General features: G+C 34.5%; 1 protein-coding gene across 1 annotated transcript; it reads left to right on the plus strand.

Moving 5' to 3' along the window:
* Window positions 1–18,954: 18,954 nt before the first annotated feature.
* On the plus strand, window positions 18,955–19,695 carry LOC119642305 (protein fem-1 homolog C-like). Its single transcript, XM_038041404.1, has 3 exons — window positions 18,955–19,214; window positions 19,278–19,403; window positions 19,462–19,695. Exons 1-3 carry the CDS (start codon window positions 19,032–19,034, stop codon window positions 19,693–19,695), a joined length of 543 nt encoding a protein of 180 aa, XP_037897332.1. The 5' UTR covers window positions 18,955–19,031.
* The last annotated feature ends 2,858 nt before the right edge of the window (window positions 19,696–22,553 follow it).

The following is a 22,553-nucleotide window of genomic DNA, read 5'->3' on the forward strand; positions in this document are numbered from 1 at the left end:
TTGGCTTTCCCTTGGGAGGCCTTTCTTCCGCTTTTTTTGTTTTAATAATCCGTAAGCTTACTATTGGTAGCGTTAAGTTCAGAAAAAATGGATTTTGGTAAATTTATCGTTTAAATTTTTATTAAATCGTTTAAATTTTATATTCGATATATTTAACCGATCACAACTTTGCTAATTTTATAAATGTATCGTTTCCGCGCGTTAAGAATTTCTTTTCTTTGATATTTTTTTCAATGGTCATCTTTGGGCTCATATTTAACAAAAGCACAAAACCGCCAGAGCTCAGCCACACAACCAACGGACAATCGAAAAGCAAGCGCACTCGTTGACGTTTTCCCTTCAACTCTTCGAACTCAACTGCACTAGAACTAAACTCAACTTAAAACTATCCCCTCTGACTTAAATTTTAAAACGCAGACAGACTTCTCCTTCTTACTCAATTTCCCTCTTCTTCTTCCTGTTGCTCTCTCTATAACGGCTTGCCGCTACTCTCACAAGAGCAAGCATAGATCCCGCAAAATCATACGATTTTGCCTATGCTTGCAAGAGCAAAAGGAAAAAAAGGAGTACCGCAAAATCATACGATTCTGCCTGTACTTGCAAAAGCAAGCAAAGATACCGCAAAATCATACGATTTTTGCCTGTACTTGTAAGCAAGGAAAACAGAAAAGAATAAAATAAACATATACCGCAAGATCATGCGATTTATTAGCGGTACCACAAAATCGCATGATTTTGTCTAACGGCATGCCGTTATGCCGATACTTGCGGTTGATACAGCCGACAGACACCCTACCCGAGGTTTGTTCGCGGCGGTTACAACTCTACCGGCAACAAAAGGAGCTAAGACCGTGACACACTGGCTGTATGGTCCCTACTTCAAAAACTGATAGAGCTATTTCGTTTTTCAATTAATTAATTGATGGTAATATACTATACACGATTGTGGCAGCCTGCTAGGTCTTTGCTTTGCCAATTTGCCGGAGACAGTTGTAAATAGCTTTCCACCCTTTAGTTTACCTGAGGATCTATATCATCCAGCAATTTGTATTTCCTCTATTTACACTAACCTGTCAAATCCAACTTCCCCAAATAACTGTTACGATATTAACAAAAGCGATATATTACTGCTTAAATCTCATCTGTCATACATTATGCTTGATTTTTCTGCTGAGAATATTGAAACTTTACCGTCATAGTTCTATAATGTATTATACCTAGGTATCTCTGCATCCGTTCCGATCAAACAGCCCCGCCATCGAAGCAAGTGCCCGCCATGGTTTAATATAAGAATTAAATAGTACAAAAATAGGAACAACAAACTTTTTCAAAAATTAATGAAAAGTTCTGCTTGCGACTATTTCGCCTATTCTGAGACAAGGTATTTTTTAATTACCGCAACCAGCAATGTTATTGCACAAACCTTCAATTGATAAAATCGTCACTGCTTGTTAATTCTAAATATCTTTTTAAATTTGTTAACTGTAAAAGAAAAATTTTCATATATCCGCCAATGTTTATTTCAATGGCACTGAATTCGCTGGTGATATTGAAACGTCAAATCTCTTTGCTGAGACCTCTAAAATATAGTTGTGCGCCTCGACCTGAGGGGAATTCATCATATATGCCCAAATCATGCTCTGACGAGCTATGAGGTGTTATTTCAATGATTTTAAATCAGTTGTTGAAATCAGGTGTTTTCCATTTGTGTTGGAAGAGTATCTCATTATTTCGCTTCACTAGAAAGCTCATGGAAAAGCTCATTACGCTGAGAACTAGCTATTAGCAGGCCAATTGTAGTTTTAAAGCAGTTGTCAGTTGCGTCTATCTTTACAATATTGGTACTAGAGGTCCATCCATAAATCACAACGTCTTGGGACAAAATCCCAATTACAAGATATTTTGTAGCAGTATTGATAACTTTTTGACCGTACGGTTTGTAAACCTAATCGAATACAACTCAGTTGGCATTGCCCTTACCTACATACGATACTTAAATAATCCATAAATGGATGTTCTTCAAATATTGTATGCGTGGTGTTCGCATATATGTTATATAAAACTACAGAAAGGGTGATCCCTTTGGGACTCCATTACCCATATAACCTGGAAGAGTAAATTTTAAAGTGCATTCAGCGGTTAGCGAGAAAAGAATGGAGTAAGGTCATAATTTTGCGATTAATACCCCATTTAATTTTCTGGGATGATTTGGACAAAAATCACTCAATCAAAAAACTTGTACGTCTGCTGAGATAACCAATGAGTGTTTCTTCGTTAATAAAGTATTTCGCAAAATTTCCTCTAGCTGATGACCAAGAGTGCATAGTCCATATGTTGGCAGAAGGGTGTGCTATACTTTAGAGAAATTTCTTTCGGTGTGCCTTAGAAATCGCTTGGTGAGGATTTTCTCCAGATCTTTGGATACTATAAGAAAAATTGAGATAGTGCTACAGCCTTCCAGGTGATAAACATTTTTGCCATGTTTAAGTATGAGCGATGAAATGGCTGCCTTCCACGTATGTGGAAAGGTACCAAAAATAATAATGTTATACAGCTTGCAAAGGCGTATTTTAATATTTAAAGGAGTGATTCACCATTGAATAACAAAGTTCATCCTTTGAGTGTTGAGTTTGATCAAGTTCTGTTACGTCGTATGAAATGTCCCAATTACATTTGGCTAAAACAATATCTTGAGTTGAAAGCGTTATCTGAAATCAACGGACCCCAAGACTAAGCTATTTCTTATTTAGTGAAGTCACAAAACCAGATGAAATTAAGGTTGACAGTATAGGTGCTCTTGATCTTAAAATTTTTTCTAAGAACAAGAATTCAAGGCCGGTTTAATATCAGTGTAGACTAATGGTCCTTAGCGTCTGGTATGTCCAAACAGGTCAAATCCGTGGCCAAGTTGAAGGTACACATAATGTAGTAAAAAGTAATGTTGGGGAGCCGTCATTCAAAATAACTGATATCCTGTCCTCAACAGACTCGATCCAGAGCTTACCTAACCGAAAGTCTGAGGAGAACGCCTAAACCGTGCAACGGACATTAAAGTCACAAACAAGCAATTGAGAACCATCACTTGCAAATGCGATTTGGGTCATCAAATTTTCATCGAGATTGATGTAGTGCTTTCGGTATTTATTAGTGATTGTGAGACGCTAGCCGTAATTAATATTAACCAGTTGAAAAAGCACATTAGAATTGGAAGTCATTCGTGAAGAAACTATTTAAATAGCTGCTGATAAAAATCGTCATATGCATTTTACCATAAATAAAATTTTTGTAAGGACGAAATATCTTGAGTTCATGAATTGAACATTCCTTTCAATGATGTGTGTCTCTTGTAGACAAATTAGGTTAGGCTTGTGTTTTGCAATTAAAATTTCCGAGGCGTACTTATGACGTAAGTGCCGCTGGATACTCCATTGAAATAGCTTAGCGCCACTTTGGTTAGGCATAAAAATAAAAGGTAAGGTTGTTATAAAGACAAAAGATTGTTTTAGAAAATAGAATTTGTATAATTGGTTGAAGCTTTTTTGTGTGTTTCCCGCGTTATGAGGACAATTAAGTCGGGGAACTTGTAGGAAGGCTTGACTGCAGCAGACATTCCAGCATTCCACGAATCAGCGACATCTGGTGAGGGAGATTGCAGTTCATCAGTTCCTTCCCGGTATCATGTAATCTTTGGAGATATTAGCAAGACTTCTGCTAATTTGAAAAATGTTATAGGGTATAAGGGGTTCAGACTGAAGAATAAAAAAATCGGAGGCCATTCATCAAGCTCAAGTTGAAGTTAATTGCTACGTCTTATATTTGTTAGCAACGAAAGCGTCCAGAGATAAAACACTGAACCAGTTATAGTTAGGGGGACGAACCCCGTTTCTACTATCAACAACGTACCTAGTATTCGTAACGCTGTTAATTAGCAGCAATTTGATTATTTACTCTTTCGTTCTCTTTCATTGCGTCGCATCCTCTCAAACGTTTGCAGAGCAAAGGCATATAAAATTTTATGTTTTTAAGTGAATTTGCGTTACGGCATATACACGGTGTGTACGTATGAAAAAAACCGAACAGTATGTTTATATGAAGGAAGTACATTGTTTTTCTTTCACCGTTAATTTCACATTGAAAAATTCTAAATCTTATGTTCGCCAAATGCTCCGACAAATGTCAGTAACAGGTTTCGTATCAAGAAATATGAAGAAGTTTTTTTTATTATTAAAAGGACTTATGTTGTAGGCATAATTTAACGTTACATAATTTGCTTATTATATGTGTATTTATTAACTTCGTAGATGTGACATATTTTTACATATTTTCACGTCACATATGACTTACTCTATTGTAAAATATATTCTGGAATGTGATAGAATGTTATGAAATTTCTTAATTAATCTTCAGAATATATTTTCATTGAAATATATTGGAGCAATGTCGATTTTTTCAATGCGAAATAAACGATGAAAACAAAACAAATTATATTTGCTACATACATAGGCACTATTTAGTTTTTTTCGTACGTACACTCTTACACATATACAATAGCGCAAATTCACTTGAAAACACAAGATTCTTCTGCTTTGAAAACGCTTAGGAGAATGTGACTTGTAAACAAATTGTAAACAAATGTGAACGCTTATTCTCGCATGTTTGGAATTATTGAGAATGATTTTCAGTTGATGGCAAATTTTTATACGCTTATTCTCAGATGTAGGCAATTTTTATACAAATACTTGAACAATTATTAAAAATTCTTATTTTTTGGAATTACAGATGTGTGCTCGTTCCCAACCACGTCCAATACATGAATATTCCTTGTATCCGCATTGTTTTAATTCTTCCGTCCACGGCATGATTTTCACGCTTACTTGGCTTATTTTTAGCAGCTTTGTCCGCTCCTTGAACTCCTGTGGCAGTTTTCTTCCGCTTTACTCTAGTGATATCTATACCTACATATCCAGCGCATAGGGAAGGACGATCCTTTTTCGACACTTCTTATGAAGTGCGGACACTGGACGCTGCAGCTTCACACTTACTTTTCCGGTCAGTTCCTGGTAATGGCCTTTACCTAATAAATGATTATCTCAATTCACTTCACTTGTATATTTATTTGTACACTTTTTTATTCCTTTCCATTTTTGATAATTAGCGTAAAAAAAGAGGATTTCATTTTTGTTTATTTTCGTTTTTGTTTTATATAAAGTAAAAGAAAGATGCGGTTGCTAATATATTACAGTTCAAACTACTCCAGTGGATAATAGTTGGGTACAGCCAAGATTGTTGCTGTGGCCACATGATTCAGCCGCATGTTCGTTAAATGCTGTTAATTTGCAACCCTGCTGTATTAAATAGTATGAAAACTTTCTCATGCAGCATCTATGTTTTAGATGTGCCAAACAACTTTTTCATAAAAGTTTAATGAATAATAAAGAAAGAAAAAGATCAGTTAAAAGGCTTGATATAAAGTAAGAAAGAATTGAAATAAACATACATACACTATTTAAGCATATACGCAATACATTCACAAATTTTATTAAATGAAAACTCCGTACCTGAATGCCACAAGTAAACTAATAGTATGCAACTGGTGGCAAAAATCAAAATTTAAGTTATTCTTCTATTGACGTAGCATGGATTACTTTGCATAGTCCTTATGTATGTAAAGAGAGTTGAATTGAAAAAATAAACACACAAACAAGTATCTAAAATACATTTAAATTTTATTATGAAAATTTTCCACAGGGACAAAACATTTATTTTTATCATTCATATTTAGGTGCACATTAGTTTTGTGGGGTGGCTATATTCCAATTTATAATTTCGTAAAAGCTAATATTTGCATCTCTAAATCGGATAGGCGACGTGAGAGGCAAAAGTGCTGAGAAAATTTTTCATTTAACAGATTTAAAGAAAAATTTCTGCCGTTTAACAAATTTTGAGGGGAAATTTCTCATTCATCGAAGCGTTGCAATTTACTGAAAGCAACTCTCCGCTCTCTCTATTCTCCGCACATAGTACTTTTTTTTATAAACCTTACAAAGGAAAAGGCCCCTATAACTACTTTTAGCGGTAAATCAAAGCCATTTTATAAGTGCACAAAGAAGTGAAAAATTCAGAAAAAAATTAAAAAAAAATAATTAAAAAGTTAAAAATTAGAAAAAGAAGATGAAAAATTTATATACAATTAAATTAAAAAAAACCAAAATATTATAAAATTATAAAAAAAATTTAGTGTATTGGAAAAGTTTAGAGAATAAAAAGTGTATTAGGGTATTTTTTTTTTTTTAATATATTAAATAAGTGTAATGAATTTAATAATAAAAGTAGAATAAATATATATAATTTAAACAAATGCAAGTTTAAACAAAAAGTATAAAAAAGTGTAACTTCAAGTAATACAAGAGCATTGATCAAGTAATACAAGAGCATTGAAGATAAGTGCATTTATTCATTATCTACAATTCCGCTACGCAGATCTCGGCGTATAGCCGAGAGACAAAGAGAATCGTATGCAGAAAGCGATGAAGGTGACAAGGTAATATCCAAATAAATTTCCACATTTTTCGTTGCTTTTAATTAAGAGGTAATTTTTTATTTTTCCATCTTTTCTAGTTTAACAATTGGTAGCACGCATTTTAAGAGATTTTCAAGAACTTACCCCTTCACCTACATAAAAGTGACAGAACATGACAGTTCAGTGGAAATCTTACAAATTTTTACAGATTGGCTGAAATACGAGTTTTCACGAAACTTTTTGATTATTATTCTTAATTTCAGAACTTACCAGAACTGTTGTACCTTTATATATACATTTTATTGAAATGTTAACAATTTTCTGTTTATTTATTCTATTGTGTTCTTACATGGTCTAAAATGCACACAATTTTTGGGTTATTGTTAGTCCTAAGATTGGTTGAAAAACTCTTTTTTCTTTTCCAAGATTTCACATACAATTTTGGCCCTTTTTGTTCATGTATTTTAGCTTGTATCACTTGCTTAACATAGCCTCGGTAAGTTTTCTACGGCTTCTCTAACTGCTGCGTAGTAGCAGTTAATATAGCAAATAGGTTTTTTCACTTAACGTATGTAGAAAATTCCATTAATTAAAGAAATAATATTTCTTGTATTAGAAAACTGATTTTCAATGTTTCCTAAATTAAGTACCCTCTTTTTTATTGAGCCTACGTTAAAAGATTGCCGAAAGTAATTGCGGAGGGTGAAATTTAAACTACTATAATCACGTCGAACTAAGCTGGTAGTATATTAAAATAATATATATGTCTATATATATATAATAAATAGCAAAGTAATATATCAAAAAGATCTCTTTCAAAGTCACAATTAAATGACAGTCATGCAACCCCTCCAAGCAGTATAGAGTCAAAAGCGAGAGACTTAGCAAATACCGATGTTATTAGTTATTTTTCCAGCCATGAAAGTTTAGTAGCGGCGCAACCTGAAAACTTGACAAATAATAACTTGACGTCATCACCTGTAAAAGAACACATGGTCCAGGACCAAAGAACTTCCACAATAAATGCAATTCAAATACTTGTAAATGAGAAGGCTCAAGACAAGCGAGTTAAATAAATATAGAACATTGTCTAAAGAAAAAAATTTAGAGCTAAAAGAGTTAAAAGTGCAGCACTCCAATGTAAGCAAACGTTTAGAAGAATTGCAAAGCATTTTAAAAGAACAGCAAAAACATGTCGAACAACAACGGTTCCATAATGTTGAATTACAGCATGAATTAGTCCAAACACGAGGAATAAATGAAGATCAAATCACACATTTGAACGAATTAAAGGTACATTTGGGTATCAAAGACAAAAATGTAGGGGATTTAAACAGTGAATATAGAGCGAAGTGTAGTGAATTGTTATTGACGCAACTTCCTACTCGTCAACTTTCAGATGACAACAACATCAATAAAGATAATCGAGTAGAAACTTTAACACAAACGCAGTTCATGTATGAGCAGCAGGTGACGTTCACTATAGTTAATTTAGAACTGACATATTTGACTTTTCGCTTTCTATTCTCCAAGTCCTTTTATATGATATCTATATTGCTGGTATTATTATGTATTATTGTACTATTTTATTTTTATGTGTTATTATTAGATTGTTCAAATGTTCCCTTATTTGGTTCTGCTATAAATTCTGTTATTCTTCTATCCCTTTACTTTGTTGTTATGCGCCGGTGTGGCCGAGTAGGCAGGAGTCTCGACTAGCAATTCAGTGGTCGTGGGTTCAAATCCCAAGTGAGGTAGAGTTTTTTAACAAAGCCTTAGATGTTAGTGGTTTAAGACTTCAAGACTTTTTTGGCTAAATTAATTAATAATAATAATAATAATATTTTGTTGTTTCATCAAGCATGTCGAAATTAACCATTCTTAACCATCTCAAAATTAAGCAAAATTAAGCGTTGCTAAACGTTGCATAGGCATAATTTTATATACGTATATTCACTGGAAGATCTGATGAAAAGATAAGTCAAAATATTATTTATTCAATAATAGAGTTAACCAGAAAACTTTACTTACTTATTTTACATACCATCAGATAATTTTTTTTTAAAATTCTACAGAATTTATTATTACTCGCGCGTACCAAAGAAATAAATTTTGCATCTCTTCAATTTATTCAAGTTTTAGTAAAATAGGTCCTAGTTTCACTAAAATAGGTAAATAGGTAGGTCCGTGAAATATCAGTATCGGGACATTGAAAAAGGAGTTAAAACTATTTTAGGAAAACTAATCATATGCTAGAAAAGCAATTCGTTTGAGCCATTCAGGCGTGGTTTTCCCTTTTGATCGTTTTAAACCTAATGTTTTTGTCTTATTGAGCGATACGCTCCATAATTAAATATATTGCAATAAAATTAGATTGTGGAGAACGTAACTCTTGTTTGGAGTGACAAGATTCCCTATGAATCTTTCTGAATGAGCGCTCGGCTTCAGTCCTCCAGATCCTTTGGGTGCCAATACTGAGATCGTCTAGAAGTAGTCCGCACCTAATTTATTTGGATGGAACGCCTTTTTGGTTTAGCGCATAAAATTGTAACAATTAAATTCATTTGATTTTGCATGGTTATTTATACCTAAATTTTACAAAATACCTTATTGCTAACGTAAACATAAAATTTTGATGGATTATTTTAATTAGGGCGCCTAGCGTCGTATTGCATTACAATAGTTCTTAACAATAATTCAGAAGATTTCTCCTTTTTGATCGTTCTATTATAGAATTTGCTGCTTTTTGCTGAATGCTTTCTGTTTGTTACGCGTTTCATCTAATTAGCGATCTTTTTGTTTTAAAGTATTCTTTTCATACGCCGATATTTTTTTGCCGCCTTCTGAAAATTAAACTTTAATGCGACGTCCTTGCAGTCTTTGCACTAAAGTCTCTTTGATATGAGATTTTTTTCTCTTTCATAGAAGTTCAATGAGCTTTTTTCTTTTTCATAGAACTTCAATGAGCTTTTTTTCATTTTCATAGAACATCAATCAGCTCTTTTGTTTTGCTAGAATTTCAACGAAATGCGATCGCACTACAATATATTTTTCATTCTATTGTGCAATATATATTTATAATATAATATAAAGCAGAGAAAAGAAAACAGTTGTGATTGGTATTTAAGTTAATGCGTAAAGAAAGAATTCAATATTTATGCTCACAGCTTATTTTAATAAATAAATTTTTTTAATATTTGGTATGAAATCGTTTGTGTATCAATAAAAAGTCTGGCAACTCTGTCGCGCGGTATAGTCGTACATATTTTGTTTCGGCAATTAATATTTTAATTTTTTGTTGAATTTCGTGGCTATTCTGCCTTATAGTGTGTGAATTTATAATATACCTTGAGAAGAAAGTGAGTGAATTCAAAGTAAAAGTAATATTTTTCCTTTACGCTTTGAATCATTTGATTTTTGCAAACAAAAATTTTGAGCTCTGATACAAATCTCTCTTTTTGTTTTCCTGTTTTCTCACTTTTTCTCTGTTATTTTTTTGCTGTTTGGAGTTTGTGTTGCTATTGATCTCTCGTTACAGTGTCAACCTAACATAGAAGTTTTGCACAAATTAGTTGATAAATTTTTATGTTCAGGATTCTTTTAGTGATTTGTGTGTCTGTTCTTCATAATCCACAACTGTCTTTTTGACAGGACATGGAGTGTTTATATACACCTTGTCGGGCGAAATCAGGCCCGGATTCTGATAGATTCGTTTCTTGTTGGCTCTGCGAGCGCTTTGGTCATGCAAAGTGTGCCGGTATTCTCGGCCGTGCTGCTGACGCAGTCGCTGATCCCTCCAAAGGCTTAAGATGGTCATGTCCTGACTGTAGGCAGCGGGACATTGACTTTTATAAACTTTTCACTGAGACCCGTTGTGGTTTCTTGGAATTGAATAGAAATCTCGGCTCCTTGTAAAAAAAGTTTGAGCTCATTAAGTCTAGGTTTGATGAGTGTCGCTTTATTGGACACTCAGATGAGTAGAAGATTCTACTCGTAGCGTAGAGTGTGGGACGTCACCTCTGGCTTTCTCCAAATCTAATTCGTTGGTACAAGTTACCGCTCCCTCTAACTCTAAAATGAACAGTAATGTTTCCGATATTGCTGAGTCGGTTGGTAGCAAAACAGTTACAAACAAACCGGCAAGTCCATCGGTTTTAAGCTACGCTGAAGTGGCAAGGGTATCTCCGCCCAGAGCCGCCAATCACTCTAATCAAGCGCCATCGCCTAAAAGTAATGAAGAGAAAAATAAATCATCCTCTCCTCCTGGCTGTTCGCGTGTGAATGCTGGTCGCCAGACTGGGCAAGTCTCACAAGCTGCCGGTACAAGGGCGATAACCCCATCTATATTTTCCCCAAGTCGAAACTCTCCTATTGTGAACCCCCCTCCTGTTCCAAATAATGACATTTGCTTGACGGCAGTTCCTCCCAGAGAAGCAATATTTGTGTCAAGACTGGCGCCTGAAACATCGGTGGATAACATAAAAAGTTATCTGACGACGAAAGTCCCATCAGTCAACTTAAAGCGCGTTAGCATCTTCAAAATGGCTCCTTCTCAAGCTAGGGCAATCTCCTCTTTTAAAATATTAGTTCCGACTGAAAACAGTGATATGTTGTTAAACAAATCACTGTGGCCAGTAGGATCCTTGATTAAAGAATTTATCCGTCGAGATCGTCCCCGTAATACCAAAGCAATAGTCTTGTCGCCTTCAAAAAACTAAATTTTTCTTCAGGCCAATCATCTCTCTTTTATCAAAATGTTAGGGGCCTTAATTCAAAAATTCGTTCTACTTTTTTTAAATTCAGTGTGTTCACGGAGTTTTTCTGTTTGGCCTTCACCGAAACGGCTAAAACCCGATCTTCATTCGTTGGAACTTTTTCACAATTCTTTCCAAGTCTTCAGAAATGATCGATTGTATCGCATTGGTGATAATGTATTAATTGCCATATCTGCGTCAGTCCCGTCCAATTCAATAAAATTTCTCACTTCTCCTGACGTTGAATTTATCGCCATTCGTGCGATAATGCCTAATAAACAGCTCTTTGTAACCTGCTCCTATATTCCCCAAGATTCCGATATCTCCATTTGCAGGAAACACGCTTCCCTCATTTGTGAAGTGGCCAAGCGGTCTAGACCCACTGATTTGGTCGTTGCATTGGGTGACTTCAATTTGCCTCAAGTCACTTGGTGTAGCACTGATAATTCTGGCTGTTTGGTTCCTACTTCAACGTCTGATAGGGCTGTTGTGTTCTTTAATGAAATGTTTGATCACAATTTGGTTTAATATAATCGTACCCCTAATTGTAATGATAGACTGCTTGATCTCTGCTTTCCCAATTTTCCCGAGATTTACGTAAATCGTTGTCCACCTTTTAGTTTACCTGAGGATCCTTATTGATTTCTCAACCGGTAGTATTGAAAGCTTATTGCCATCGTTCTACAATACATTAAATCTAGCTATTGCTGCATCTGTTCCGATCAAGCATTGTCGACCTCGAAGTCCCCCGTGGTTTAATAAGACAATTAAATATCACAAGAATAGTGTAGTACAAATAAAAGCCAAAAACTGTACATAAAAATTTAATTAAGAGATACAATACAATAGATGTAAACTAAATTTATTTAAGAAAAATTAAAACTAAGCATACAAAGCTGTAAATAAACACTATATAGTAAAGTATTTACTTAGATTAAATGAAAAAACAAAAATTCTCTTCCATAACAGAAAATTGCTAACGTCTATAAAAACATTAACAATTTTCTCTCTAAAACGGTAAGGGTGTAGTGTGATCGCATACCGTCGTATGCATCCACTTTGAAGTGCGACAGAATTATGCTGAATTTGCATAATGCTGAATTTGCATAATTCTGTAACAAAAAAAAAAGTAAAACAAAAATTTTGTTGCACCTCAACTGGCTGGGTATTGCATTACGAAATGCAATACGATGCCGGGCGCCCCAATTAAAATAAGTGTTAACGTAGCATAAAATCACCTGTAGATTTAAGTATAAATAAGGCACTTCAAGAAATAAAGAATTAATTGTTTAACAGCAATTCATAACTAAGCGTTTTATCCGCTCAAATTTAAAGGCGTTAAATCCGCCTAAGCTTTAGCTAGGGACCGTCTCTTGCCGAGCTCCATTGGCACTACATGAGACGGATAGACTTGGCGTACTGCAGCCGAGCAGAATAGGGATACGCTCACTACTCAAGTGCCCTTGCCAAGGAAGGATTCATAGGGAATCCTACCTAATAACACGGCAACACATTCGAACAACAGCACATTGCTATACCGTATTTGCTTATTTCACTTTTTTACTAACTTTTCAGACTGGTTTGTCTGCTTGATTTTTGGTTTGTTTTCTTCTTTTTTTTTATTATGATATATAAATGAAACTTTTCGAGCACCCCTTTTACTAAGATTCCCTTTTTTTCTTTAATTCAATATTTCGTTTGCTATTTAGATTCACTGCTGTGCCTTGCAAAACATTTAAATTTTGTTATTCATTAAATCAAGTTGAAATTAATCGCAATCCCTTTTACACATATTGATCTAATTGCAATAAAAATTTCGCGTAGTCCGCACACTGCGTTAGTCATTTACTTTAGGCAACCAAACTCAGACTGCCTGTACTCTTCGCATGATCTTTTTCTTTTTCCCTTTTTTTTTCTTCTTCTTTATGTTGCTATATAGCGGCTCGCCGCTACTTTTGCAAACAAAAGGACAGTATACCGCAAAATCATGCGATTTTGCATAACGGGATGCCGTTATTGCAATACTTTAGGCTGACACGGACCGACCGACACCCTACCCTAAGTTTATTCGTGGAGGTTACAAGTATATTAAATCTAGATATTGCTGCATCTGATCCGATCAAGCAGTGCCGATGTCGAAGCAGGTGTTCCCCGTGGTTTAATAAGATAGTTAAATATTGCAAGAATAGAAAAAACAAGCTATTCAAAAAATATTTGAAAAGTAGCTCTGCGCTCGACTATGTCGCTTACTCGGTGGCGAGGCATAGATTTAACTCCCTCAACCATCATTATTACTGCAAATACCTTCAATTCATTAAATCCTCTCTGTTTGCTAATCCTAAATTCTTCTTTAAATTTGTTCACTCTAAAAGAAAAATTTCCACATATCCCTCTCATGTTTCTTTTAATGGCTCTGATTTCTCGGATGATTTTGACATCTCAAATCTATTTGCTGAGTATTTCCGACGAAACTTTCCGATTGCTAATTTCGATTTATCAGCAAACTACCCATATCCTATAACTAACTCGGTTTCAATACCTAACTTGGTTATTTCGGAAGATGATGTTTTTAAAGGATTGAGTTCTCTAAAATACAGTTGTTCGCCTGGACCTGATGGAATTCCATCATGTGTACTTAAATCTTGAGCTGTCGAGTTATGTGGTGTGATCTCAAAGATTTTTAACATGTCCTTGTATTTAGGTGTTTTCCCTTCATGTTGGAAGAGTAGTTTCCTTATTCCTATCCACAAGAGTGGAAGTAGACAATTTGTTGAGAACTACAGAGGCATAGCCAAGTTGAGTGTCTTGCCCAACTTGTTCGAGCATATTGTGACTCACCATTTGGCCTTTGCCATTAATTCGTATATTTCTCCGCACCAGCACGGCTTTCGTATAGGGCGATCTACAGTCACCAACTTGTTAGAGTTTACCTGTCATATTTTCAAGGCTTTTTCTAGCGGCTCTCGCACAGATGTTATTTACACTGATTTAAGCAAAGCATTTGATATGGTTAACCATAAACTACTTATCTTTAAACTCCAAGCCTCTGGTTTCCCACCCTACTTAGTGAAATGGATAAGCTCTTATTTGCACAATAGATCCCTCAGGGTTTTGTTTAACTCCATCACCTCGGATGAATTCCCCGTTACGTCTGGCGTACCTCAAGGAAGTCACTTAGGTCCTATTTTATTTAGTTTATACATTAATGATCTCCCATCGGTGGTTAATTCCAGTCAGATCTTAAACTGTTTTCTTCCTTCTCTGTTGAATCGCAATCACATCAGCTTCAACGTGATTTGGATAATTTTGTTGCATGGTGCTCTTTGAATCTTCTGAAACTAAATCTGAGTAAATGTAAGAAGCTTTCATTCTGAAGAAGAAAGTCATTCATTACTCAGTATTTCATAGATTCGCATAAGTTGGAGGACGTCGATTCGATTACAGATTTAGGCGTTCTATTTTACCATAGGTTACGTTTCAACTTGCATATTGAGCTCTCGATTAGCAAAGCTAGGTCCGCGCTTGGTTTTATAAAAAGGTGGTCCAAAGAACTCGATGATCCCTACCCCATACTCGAGTATGCCTCTGTTGTGTGGTCTCCTTCATATAGGTGCTATGTAGATTCAATTGAATCTGTTCAAAAGCAATTCTTGCTGTTTTCCCTTAGAAATTTTGGTTGGAATCCGATTGCCTCTCTTCCTTCCTATGAAAATAGGTTGCTTCTGCTGTCCTTACCGTCTCTTGAGAAATGTAGGTTTGTTCTTAGCGTTTCCTTTGTAATTAAAGTAATAAATGGTGCTATTGACTCGCCTTTATTACTTGGTGAAATAAGCTTTAATGTCCCTAACCGCTTCTCTAGGCACTTTATCTTGGTTAAGCTTAATCAGTGTAAATTTAATTATGAGCTGTTTAATCCGCTCAGAGTTGTTTGTAAGAACCTAAATGACATTTATCACTTATTCTCATTATGGGACTCTTTAAAGTCCAATAAAGCAACGTTGCTTAATACGCGCGATTTACCTATGTCGTACTTAAATTAGCTTTTAACCTTAAAAAGCCGGTACGATTTGAAAATGAATTGTTGTTAACTATTACCGGCTGTCAGGCTTATACATGTTTGCGATGATTTAGGGATTCATTTGCATTTTGGTCCTGTACCGGTTATAAGTGTGGCTTTTTGCTGGTTGTGTACATGCTTTTTTTTTTCCTTCTTATTTGTTTTATTGTACTTATACTAAGTTTTATTATTAATTAATATAAGTTTTGTTTTAAGTGTTAAGTGAACTCGACTGTTATTTGTTTAGTTGAGTTTCATGTATAAGTAGAATTAAAATAAATAAATAAAAATAAATAAACAATTCGCTCGAACAGCATTTAATTGTCATATTAAACCACGGGATACACCTGCTTCGAGGTCGCGACAGTTTTATTATTAATTAATATAAGTTTTGTTTTAAGTGCCAAGTGAACTCGACTGTTATTTGTTTAGTTGAGTTTCATGTATAAGTAGAATTAAAATAAATAAATAAAAATAAATAAATAAACAATTCGCTCGAACAGCATTTAATTGTCATATTAAACCACGGGATACACTTGCTTCGAGGTCGCGACAGTTTGATCGGAACAGGTGCAGAAATAGCTTGATTTAATATATTGTAGAATGATGGCAGTAGGCTTTCAATACGCCCAGTTGAATTTTCAAGCATAATATGTGAAAAATTAGATTTTAGCATTGAAACATTGATTTTATCGAAATCATAAAATTGATTTGAAAAAGTTGAATTTGGAACGTTACAGAAGTTCAACGAACCGTCGACATGATCAACACAAATCTCAGGAAGATTGGCCAAGCAAAGATCAAGCAGTCTACCATTGGAATTAGGGGTATCGTTGTATTGAACTAAATTATGATCGTATAATTCATTCAGGAACACAACAGCTCTATCTGTTGAAGTAGGAATTAAATAGCCAGAACTATCACTGTAACACCAAGTGGCTTGAAGCAAATTGAAGTCACCCAACGCAATGACTATATCGGTCGGTTTAGATTGCTTGGCCACTTCGGAAATGAAAGCGCCCTGTTTCTTATATATGGAAATATCCGAATTCGGCGGAATATAGGAGCAGGTTACATATAAGTGTTTATTAGAAAATTTCGCTGAAATGGCGATAAATTCAACGTCGGGAGTAGTGGGATACTCAATTGAATAGGAGAGGACTGCCGCAGATATGGCAATTAAAATACCACCACCAATGCGATTCAATCGGCGCTTTAACCAAGTTTCGGTGAAGGCCAAACAAGAAAGCTCCGTGTTCACTGAATTTAGGAAAGTAGAACGAATTTTTGAATTTACGCCCCTAACATTTCGATAATTTCGATATATTGCGATAAATGAGAGATAATCAGCCCGAAGGAATATTTAGTTTTTTGAAGGGGAAATGGCCCCTGCATTCGTGCTACGGGGTCGATCACGAGGGATAAATTCTTTAATTAAGGATCCAACTAGAATTTTAATAGACGAGATTGCTCTAGCACGCTTTAAATTGGCAGATAGGATTTTCGCCGCCAGATAACTTTTTTATGTTATCCACAGATGTATCAGGTGCCAGTCTTGACACAAATATTGGCTTCCTGGGAGGAACTGCCTTCAAGCAGATGTCATCTGTACTAGGAGCAGTAGGGGTCACGGGTGGGGGGTCATGAGTTGGGGAGGATATAGAAGAGATAACCACACTTACACGAGCAGCTTGTACGACGTGCTTTAGTCAGACGACTGAGCGAGGAAATTCAATTCAGATATTAGATATATACAAATGATTGATATGTACATACCACTGTATATTTATATATATAAACATTATTAAATATTATTATATTATCCTTTTAAATAAAAAATAATTATGCGATAAAGTGTTGGTTTTCTTCACTACAAACAAAAAAAACAAAAAACATGTATAATCTGCCTAACTTCAAAGGCAATTATATTATTATTTGCCATTTACAAGTGACGGCTTTTACTGAAATGTTGCATCAAATCAAAACTCATGCAAGGTGTGGTAATTAGGCGCTTATAGAACTTAAACAAGTGGTTTCAATTGCAAAATTACTCTAAAAAAAAAATTACAATTAACAAAAACCACAAAAAATTATAAAATTATAAAATAAAATTTAATTGTATTAAAATACCTTAGAAAAAAATATTGTTTATTAGGATATAAAGAATATAATATATTAAATAAGTGTGAATTGGATAAATATTAAAAATTTGAACAAATAAAAGGTATAAGAAAGTGTAACTTAAAATAATATAAGGGCATTGACGGTAAATGCATTTTTATTATTTACAATTGGATATATTTCATTTTTTTCCAAGGAAACACATCTGAGATTTACATAGTTTTCCTGGGAATCTCGTTGGTGTTTCTAGCTGCTAGCGATTGCGAATAATTTCGTAGCCGTTATATTTATAGTGACCGATTGTATTCATATTGGTCCCTTATATTCATATATTCATGTCTGCCGGCACATTAATTCAATTAATTATTATTCGCTATTGTTCCTTTAGCAATTGTGTTTTTTTTTTTTTTTTGTGGATAACGCATGCAGATTGTGTGCAAGAACAATGGAAACTAATGGTCAAATGCTGAAAATGCATGAAAATATATTATACGTACATATGAGTTAATTGTAAAATAAATATAATTCATTCAATATATCAATTCCATATATGAACATGAAAATATATTTTTATTATTTATAATGGGTATACTATACCTCATTTGTAAACTTATTATTTTGATGCAAAAAGGAAAACAAATGAATCCACATCAATAAAATCTGCCATCGTGCCATCAAGAGATAGTTGACATACTAAGTAAAGAATTAAACGGGGTAGTAACCGTTGACATGGTGAGACGGGAGTTGGCAAAACTTAGGAACTATTTGAGAAAACTAAACATAAAAACTGTGAAACAAAAACGAACAACTTATACCTATGGTATGCGAATAAATTGGAGTACAAGTGAGCCGCGAAATTGCTTTAATTTTACCTATTATTATTACCATTATTATAAAAACATCAAATTTGTTTTATTGAACTGTTTCTTCAGGGAGATATGGGACTTACACGATGGCGACAGAGCGCAGAGGACGTGCGACTTGATCGTCAACATTACCAAGATCGCGAACGTCTTCCACCGCAGCTCCATCAACAGCGATGAAATAGCAAACATCGGTCGAACAGACAAAAAAACAAACTTAAATTAATATATTGAAAGATGGATCTATTTCAAGTACTTCTTGGCGTTGTATACACAAGTAGTGTAGGGTACACAAATTGTATTTTATCTCGACATAGGCAGTCAAGCGCATGGCGTATAGGTAGTCAAGCATGGCTGCATTGCTAATCTGGTCGTTTATGAGAAATGAATATTTGTTTATATTTAGTATTTTAGCAAATATTCCTGGGACCTGAGTCACCGGCATTTAGCGGCTGGAAAACCCCACCGTTCCCATTAAATTTAGATCTTTATTTGTTCAATTGTACAAATCCTCAATACTTTCTTCGAAATTCAAACAAAAAACCACATTTTGTAGAATTAGGTCCGTATCGGTTCGTCGAGAAGCTCGACAAAGTCGACATCGTGTGGCAGGTATAAATTTCTCGAGCATCTGAGAGTAAGCGTCTATATTTCTCAAGCACACGTGCCAATCCTTACGTTTTAAGTCGACATGGTGATGACGACTTGCGTACAGCATGTTTAAAATTTTTTATTTTCATGTATACACAAAAGAAAAATTTCCGAAAGTACCATTGCGGGAGGCTTATTGTAATGCCCTAGAATTTCGAACATTAGAAGAATTAGACAATATAGCCGTAGACATTGATGCAATGCGTGACCTTGTTATTGGAAATAAGAGTGCAACACAATTTGATATAGTAAGTAAAATAGGTTAATAAAATATCTGAAGTTGAAAAAAAATGATTCATACATTTTTATAGATCATATTTCCTGATGCTTCCGTTATCAAGTTTCTATTGGATTGTGGCGTGAATGTAAATGGAAAAAATGAAATAAAATCTACTCCTTTGCATATCGCTGCTCAACCCTATAATTTCAATAATGAGGTATTTACTAACTATTGTTCAAATATTCAGAAATATTTTACTAAATTAATTTTTGTAGATAATTTTTTTACCTCTAAATAATGGTGCGGATCTCGACCAACCAAACAAATCGGATGAGCGTCCTTTCAATTTAATTGCCAGCAATCCTGCTAACACTGTCTCACTGATGAATTATATTACCCTTAAATGTTTGGCTGCCACCGTCATCAGCAGGTATCGCATACTGTGTAAGGAGGAAATACCCAAATGCCTAGAGTTTTTTCTCAAACATTACGAACCCTTAATAATGTAATTTTGGAAGGCTGCATATTATTTATTCTCTCTCCTCTTCTATAAAAATCTTAACTTAAATTTTAAAAGCAAAATTAAAAACCTTTTAAAAGGTGAAATGTATTATAAAAATTTTATATATGATATAAATTATGCAAGCGAAAAAAAGCAAACGAAAGTGATATACAAATTTTTCAAATATAAGAAAGAGAATTTATTTATTAAATCTGAAAATTGAAACATGTACATACATATAACTAATATTAATGATGAAAAATTATTTTAGGATTAGGAAAATCATCTAAAAATTTCTAGACAATAAATAGACTAAACGAATATTCCCCAACTAACCATTAATACACAAAAGTTTAAAGGTGTGGCATTGGCATTCATAATTTGACCTCTTAAATATTCCTCAAATTGTTTACGAAGGCGCCATATTATTATTATTATTGCCTGCCTATAATCCCAACGGGAATAACTTATGCTTTTATGCAAATTCTCCAAATTATGTCTTTTCATTTGTATCCCTGAAAGGACGTTATATGGACTCGATTTCGTTCACACTTTAGCTGTGTCTGATTGACAAAATATAAGTACTTAGAATATTTCTGGCTTTTACTGCGATTAAAAAACACCATCGCCGTAGTTGGTCAACTACTAGTTAAGCCCGTTTCGTTATGGATGAAAACGTTATGTACAATTCATTTCTCTTTCCTTTTTATTGCCGAAAATCAAATTTTTCTTCAAATTGTCGCCTTTTAACAGACGTCGATGAAAAAGCCTCACTTACACAATATTCTTAGGAATATTTATATGCCATTGGCACATTGGAATCTAGAACAGGTATAAAAAACTTGCTTGTCCATACTTAAGGGTAGGTTCAGTAGAAGTCATCAAGAAATTGTGGAACGATGATAACTCAGCAAATGTTACAAGTTACGAGTACCATATGAAAGAAAGCATATGAAGAATGCTTTATTCAGGTTTATAAAAATTGCTACACCATAAAAAAATAAATAGAAAAAGTAACTAAAACAAGTAAAATCATTCTAGTAATCGAGCAAAGTTAATCAATAATTTGTATAAAAATTGCCTACATTTGAGAATAAGCGTCCACATTTATTTACACTTCTCAATAATAGAAATTAGGCCACCGAATTTAGCAAACTTAACTTTATAACCAATTATTATTGTTCAGATTTTCTCATAAAAACCTAGGGATAAGACTTTTCTCCATATAAGGGCTTCGTTTTCATGATAACCTTTGTATATGTTATGGTCTTAAAATTAGACCTACGTGATTTAAATTCTATAACTATTAATATAATTAACTTATATGAAGCGAGGCCCAAGAAAAAGGCTCATGTGATTCAAATTGGTTTCACTTAATTTTTATGTCAAATTACTATCATGAACGAGTTTCATCACAAACCTTAGCCCTTTTTGGATTTAGATTTCCTAACATTCCTATAGTTAAGTTGAGTTTTTATTACAACAATAATTTTTACCGCGAAATATTGAAAACTGCATCTTTTAAAAATTCATCTTCCGCAGCAAAGGTCCTATGAGAAGATTTTCAACGATTGGCCCCAGCTCAGCCAAAATTTTTCGAACATTTTAGACTGTGCAGTTAATATTAGAGACAAATTCTAGAGATTTCAATTTTTTCCTGCATAACGACTTTTCGTTATATGCGAAGTGGTCGGAAAAGTAGACTGATCCGAGCCATTTGCAATAGCCTTAAGCAAATGAAGCAAAGGTTTTGGAAATAACGCTCGAATATTTTCCTGAATTAATTCGCCGAGCGAAATGGCACCAACCTGTCAAACCAATACAAATAGATGTTGAAACTGATGGGCAAGTTCTCTCCGCCGTAATCATAACTAGTTCCGGAAACCTCAACCGCCTTTCCTCTAAATTCATTGTACTAGACGTGGTTGACGAGTTTCATACCGTATCGACTTGCGCGCGGAAGATTGTTGCAGGTTAATTGTTTAGCAACTCTGCTGTGGCTGCTTACAGATTGATATACACAGCTGTGACTGCTTTATTCTATGTATAAACGTTAACGTACATCAATAGGCAATGAAAGACTAAAACGTGGTTTAGTTGTCCTGTACATAAATTAATATTGTAAATTGAATTCCTAGATCATAAAAGTGCTCCCCACATCATCATTTTTATCACTTATATCTTTTTTGTTGTTTTTGATCTTGTTGGGACGGTCCTTGTTATCTTCTCCCTTATCCTTGGGATCGATTGACTTAAATAATTTGTCTACATGATGCTCATTAAATTTCATGAAATCAAATCTAAAAACATGAAAGACTCTTTTTTTCTCACGGAGGAGTTCATCCAATACTGAGTATTTTATCAATTCACAAAAGTTGTACGACGTAGATTCATCCATCGATATAGCGACCAAGGATTACGATTTAATTCGCATATTGATTTATCTTTAAGTAAAGTATTTCGGCGCTAGATTTTACAACACGAGGGGTCCAAAGGGCATGACCATCCTTACATTACAAAAACGCTATACATGAGCTTCGTCAGATGAATACTTGAGTATGCTACGATTGTGCGGTCTTCTTCTTGTTATGTAGACGCAATAAAATCCATTCGAAAGCAGTTCCTGCTTTTTGGCCTTAGGAGTTTTGCTTGGGATCCGTTTATCTGTGAGACTTACCGTCACTTGAGAAACATAGACATATTCCTGAAGCTTGTAACGGCCGCGAACAAACCTCGGGTAGGGTGTCTGTCGGTCTGTATCAACCGCAAGCGGCGCAATAACGGCATGCCGTTAGACAAAATCATGCGATTTTGTGGCACCGCTAACAAATCGCATGATCTTGCGGTATATGTGTCTATTTTGTT

Source organism: Glossina fuscipes, unplaced genomic scaffold (genome assembly GCF_014805625.2).
Source record: "Glossina fuscipes isolate IAEA_lab_2018 unplaced genomic scaffold, Yale_Gfus_2 221, whole genome shotgun sequence".
Lineage (NCBI taxonomy): Eukaryota > Metazoa > Arthropoda > Insecta > Diptera > Glossinidae > Glossina > Glossina fuscipes.

What these genes read in the sequence shown, in the direction of transcription:
- LOC119642305 (XM_038041404.1), top strand. Translation starts at nt 19,032, where the DNA reads ATGTTTAAAATTTTTTATTTTCATGTATACACAAAAGAAAAATTTCCG. An exon ending in GTGCAACACAATTTGATATA is followed by an intron (nt 19,215 to 19,277) that starts GTAAGTAAAATA and finishes ACATTTTTATAG; the next exon opens with ATCATATTTCCTGATGCTTC. An exon ending in CCTATAATTTCAATAATGAG is followed by an intron (nt 19,404 to 19,461) that starts GTATTTACTAAC and finishes TAATTTTTGTAG; the next exon opens with ATAATTTTTTTACCTCTAAA.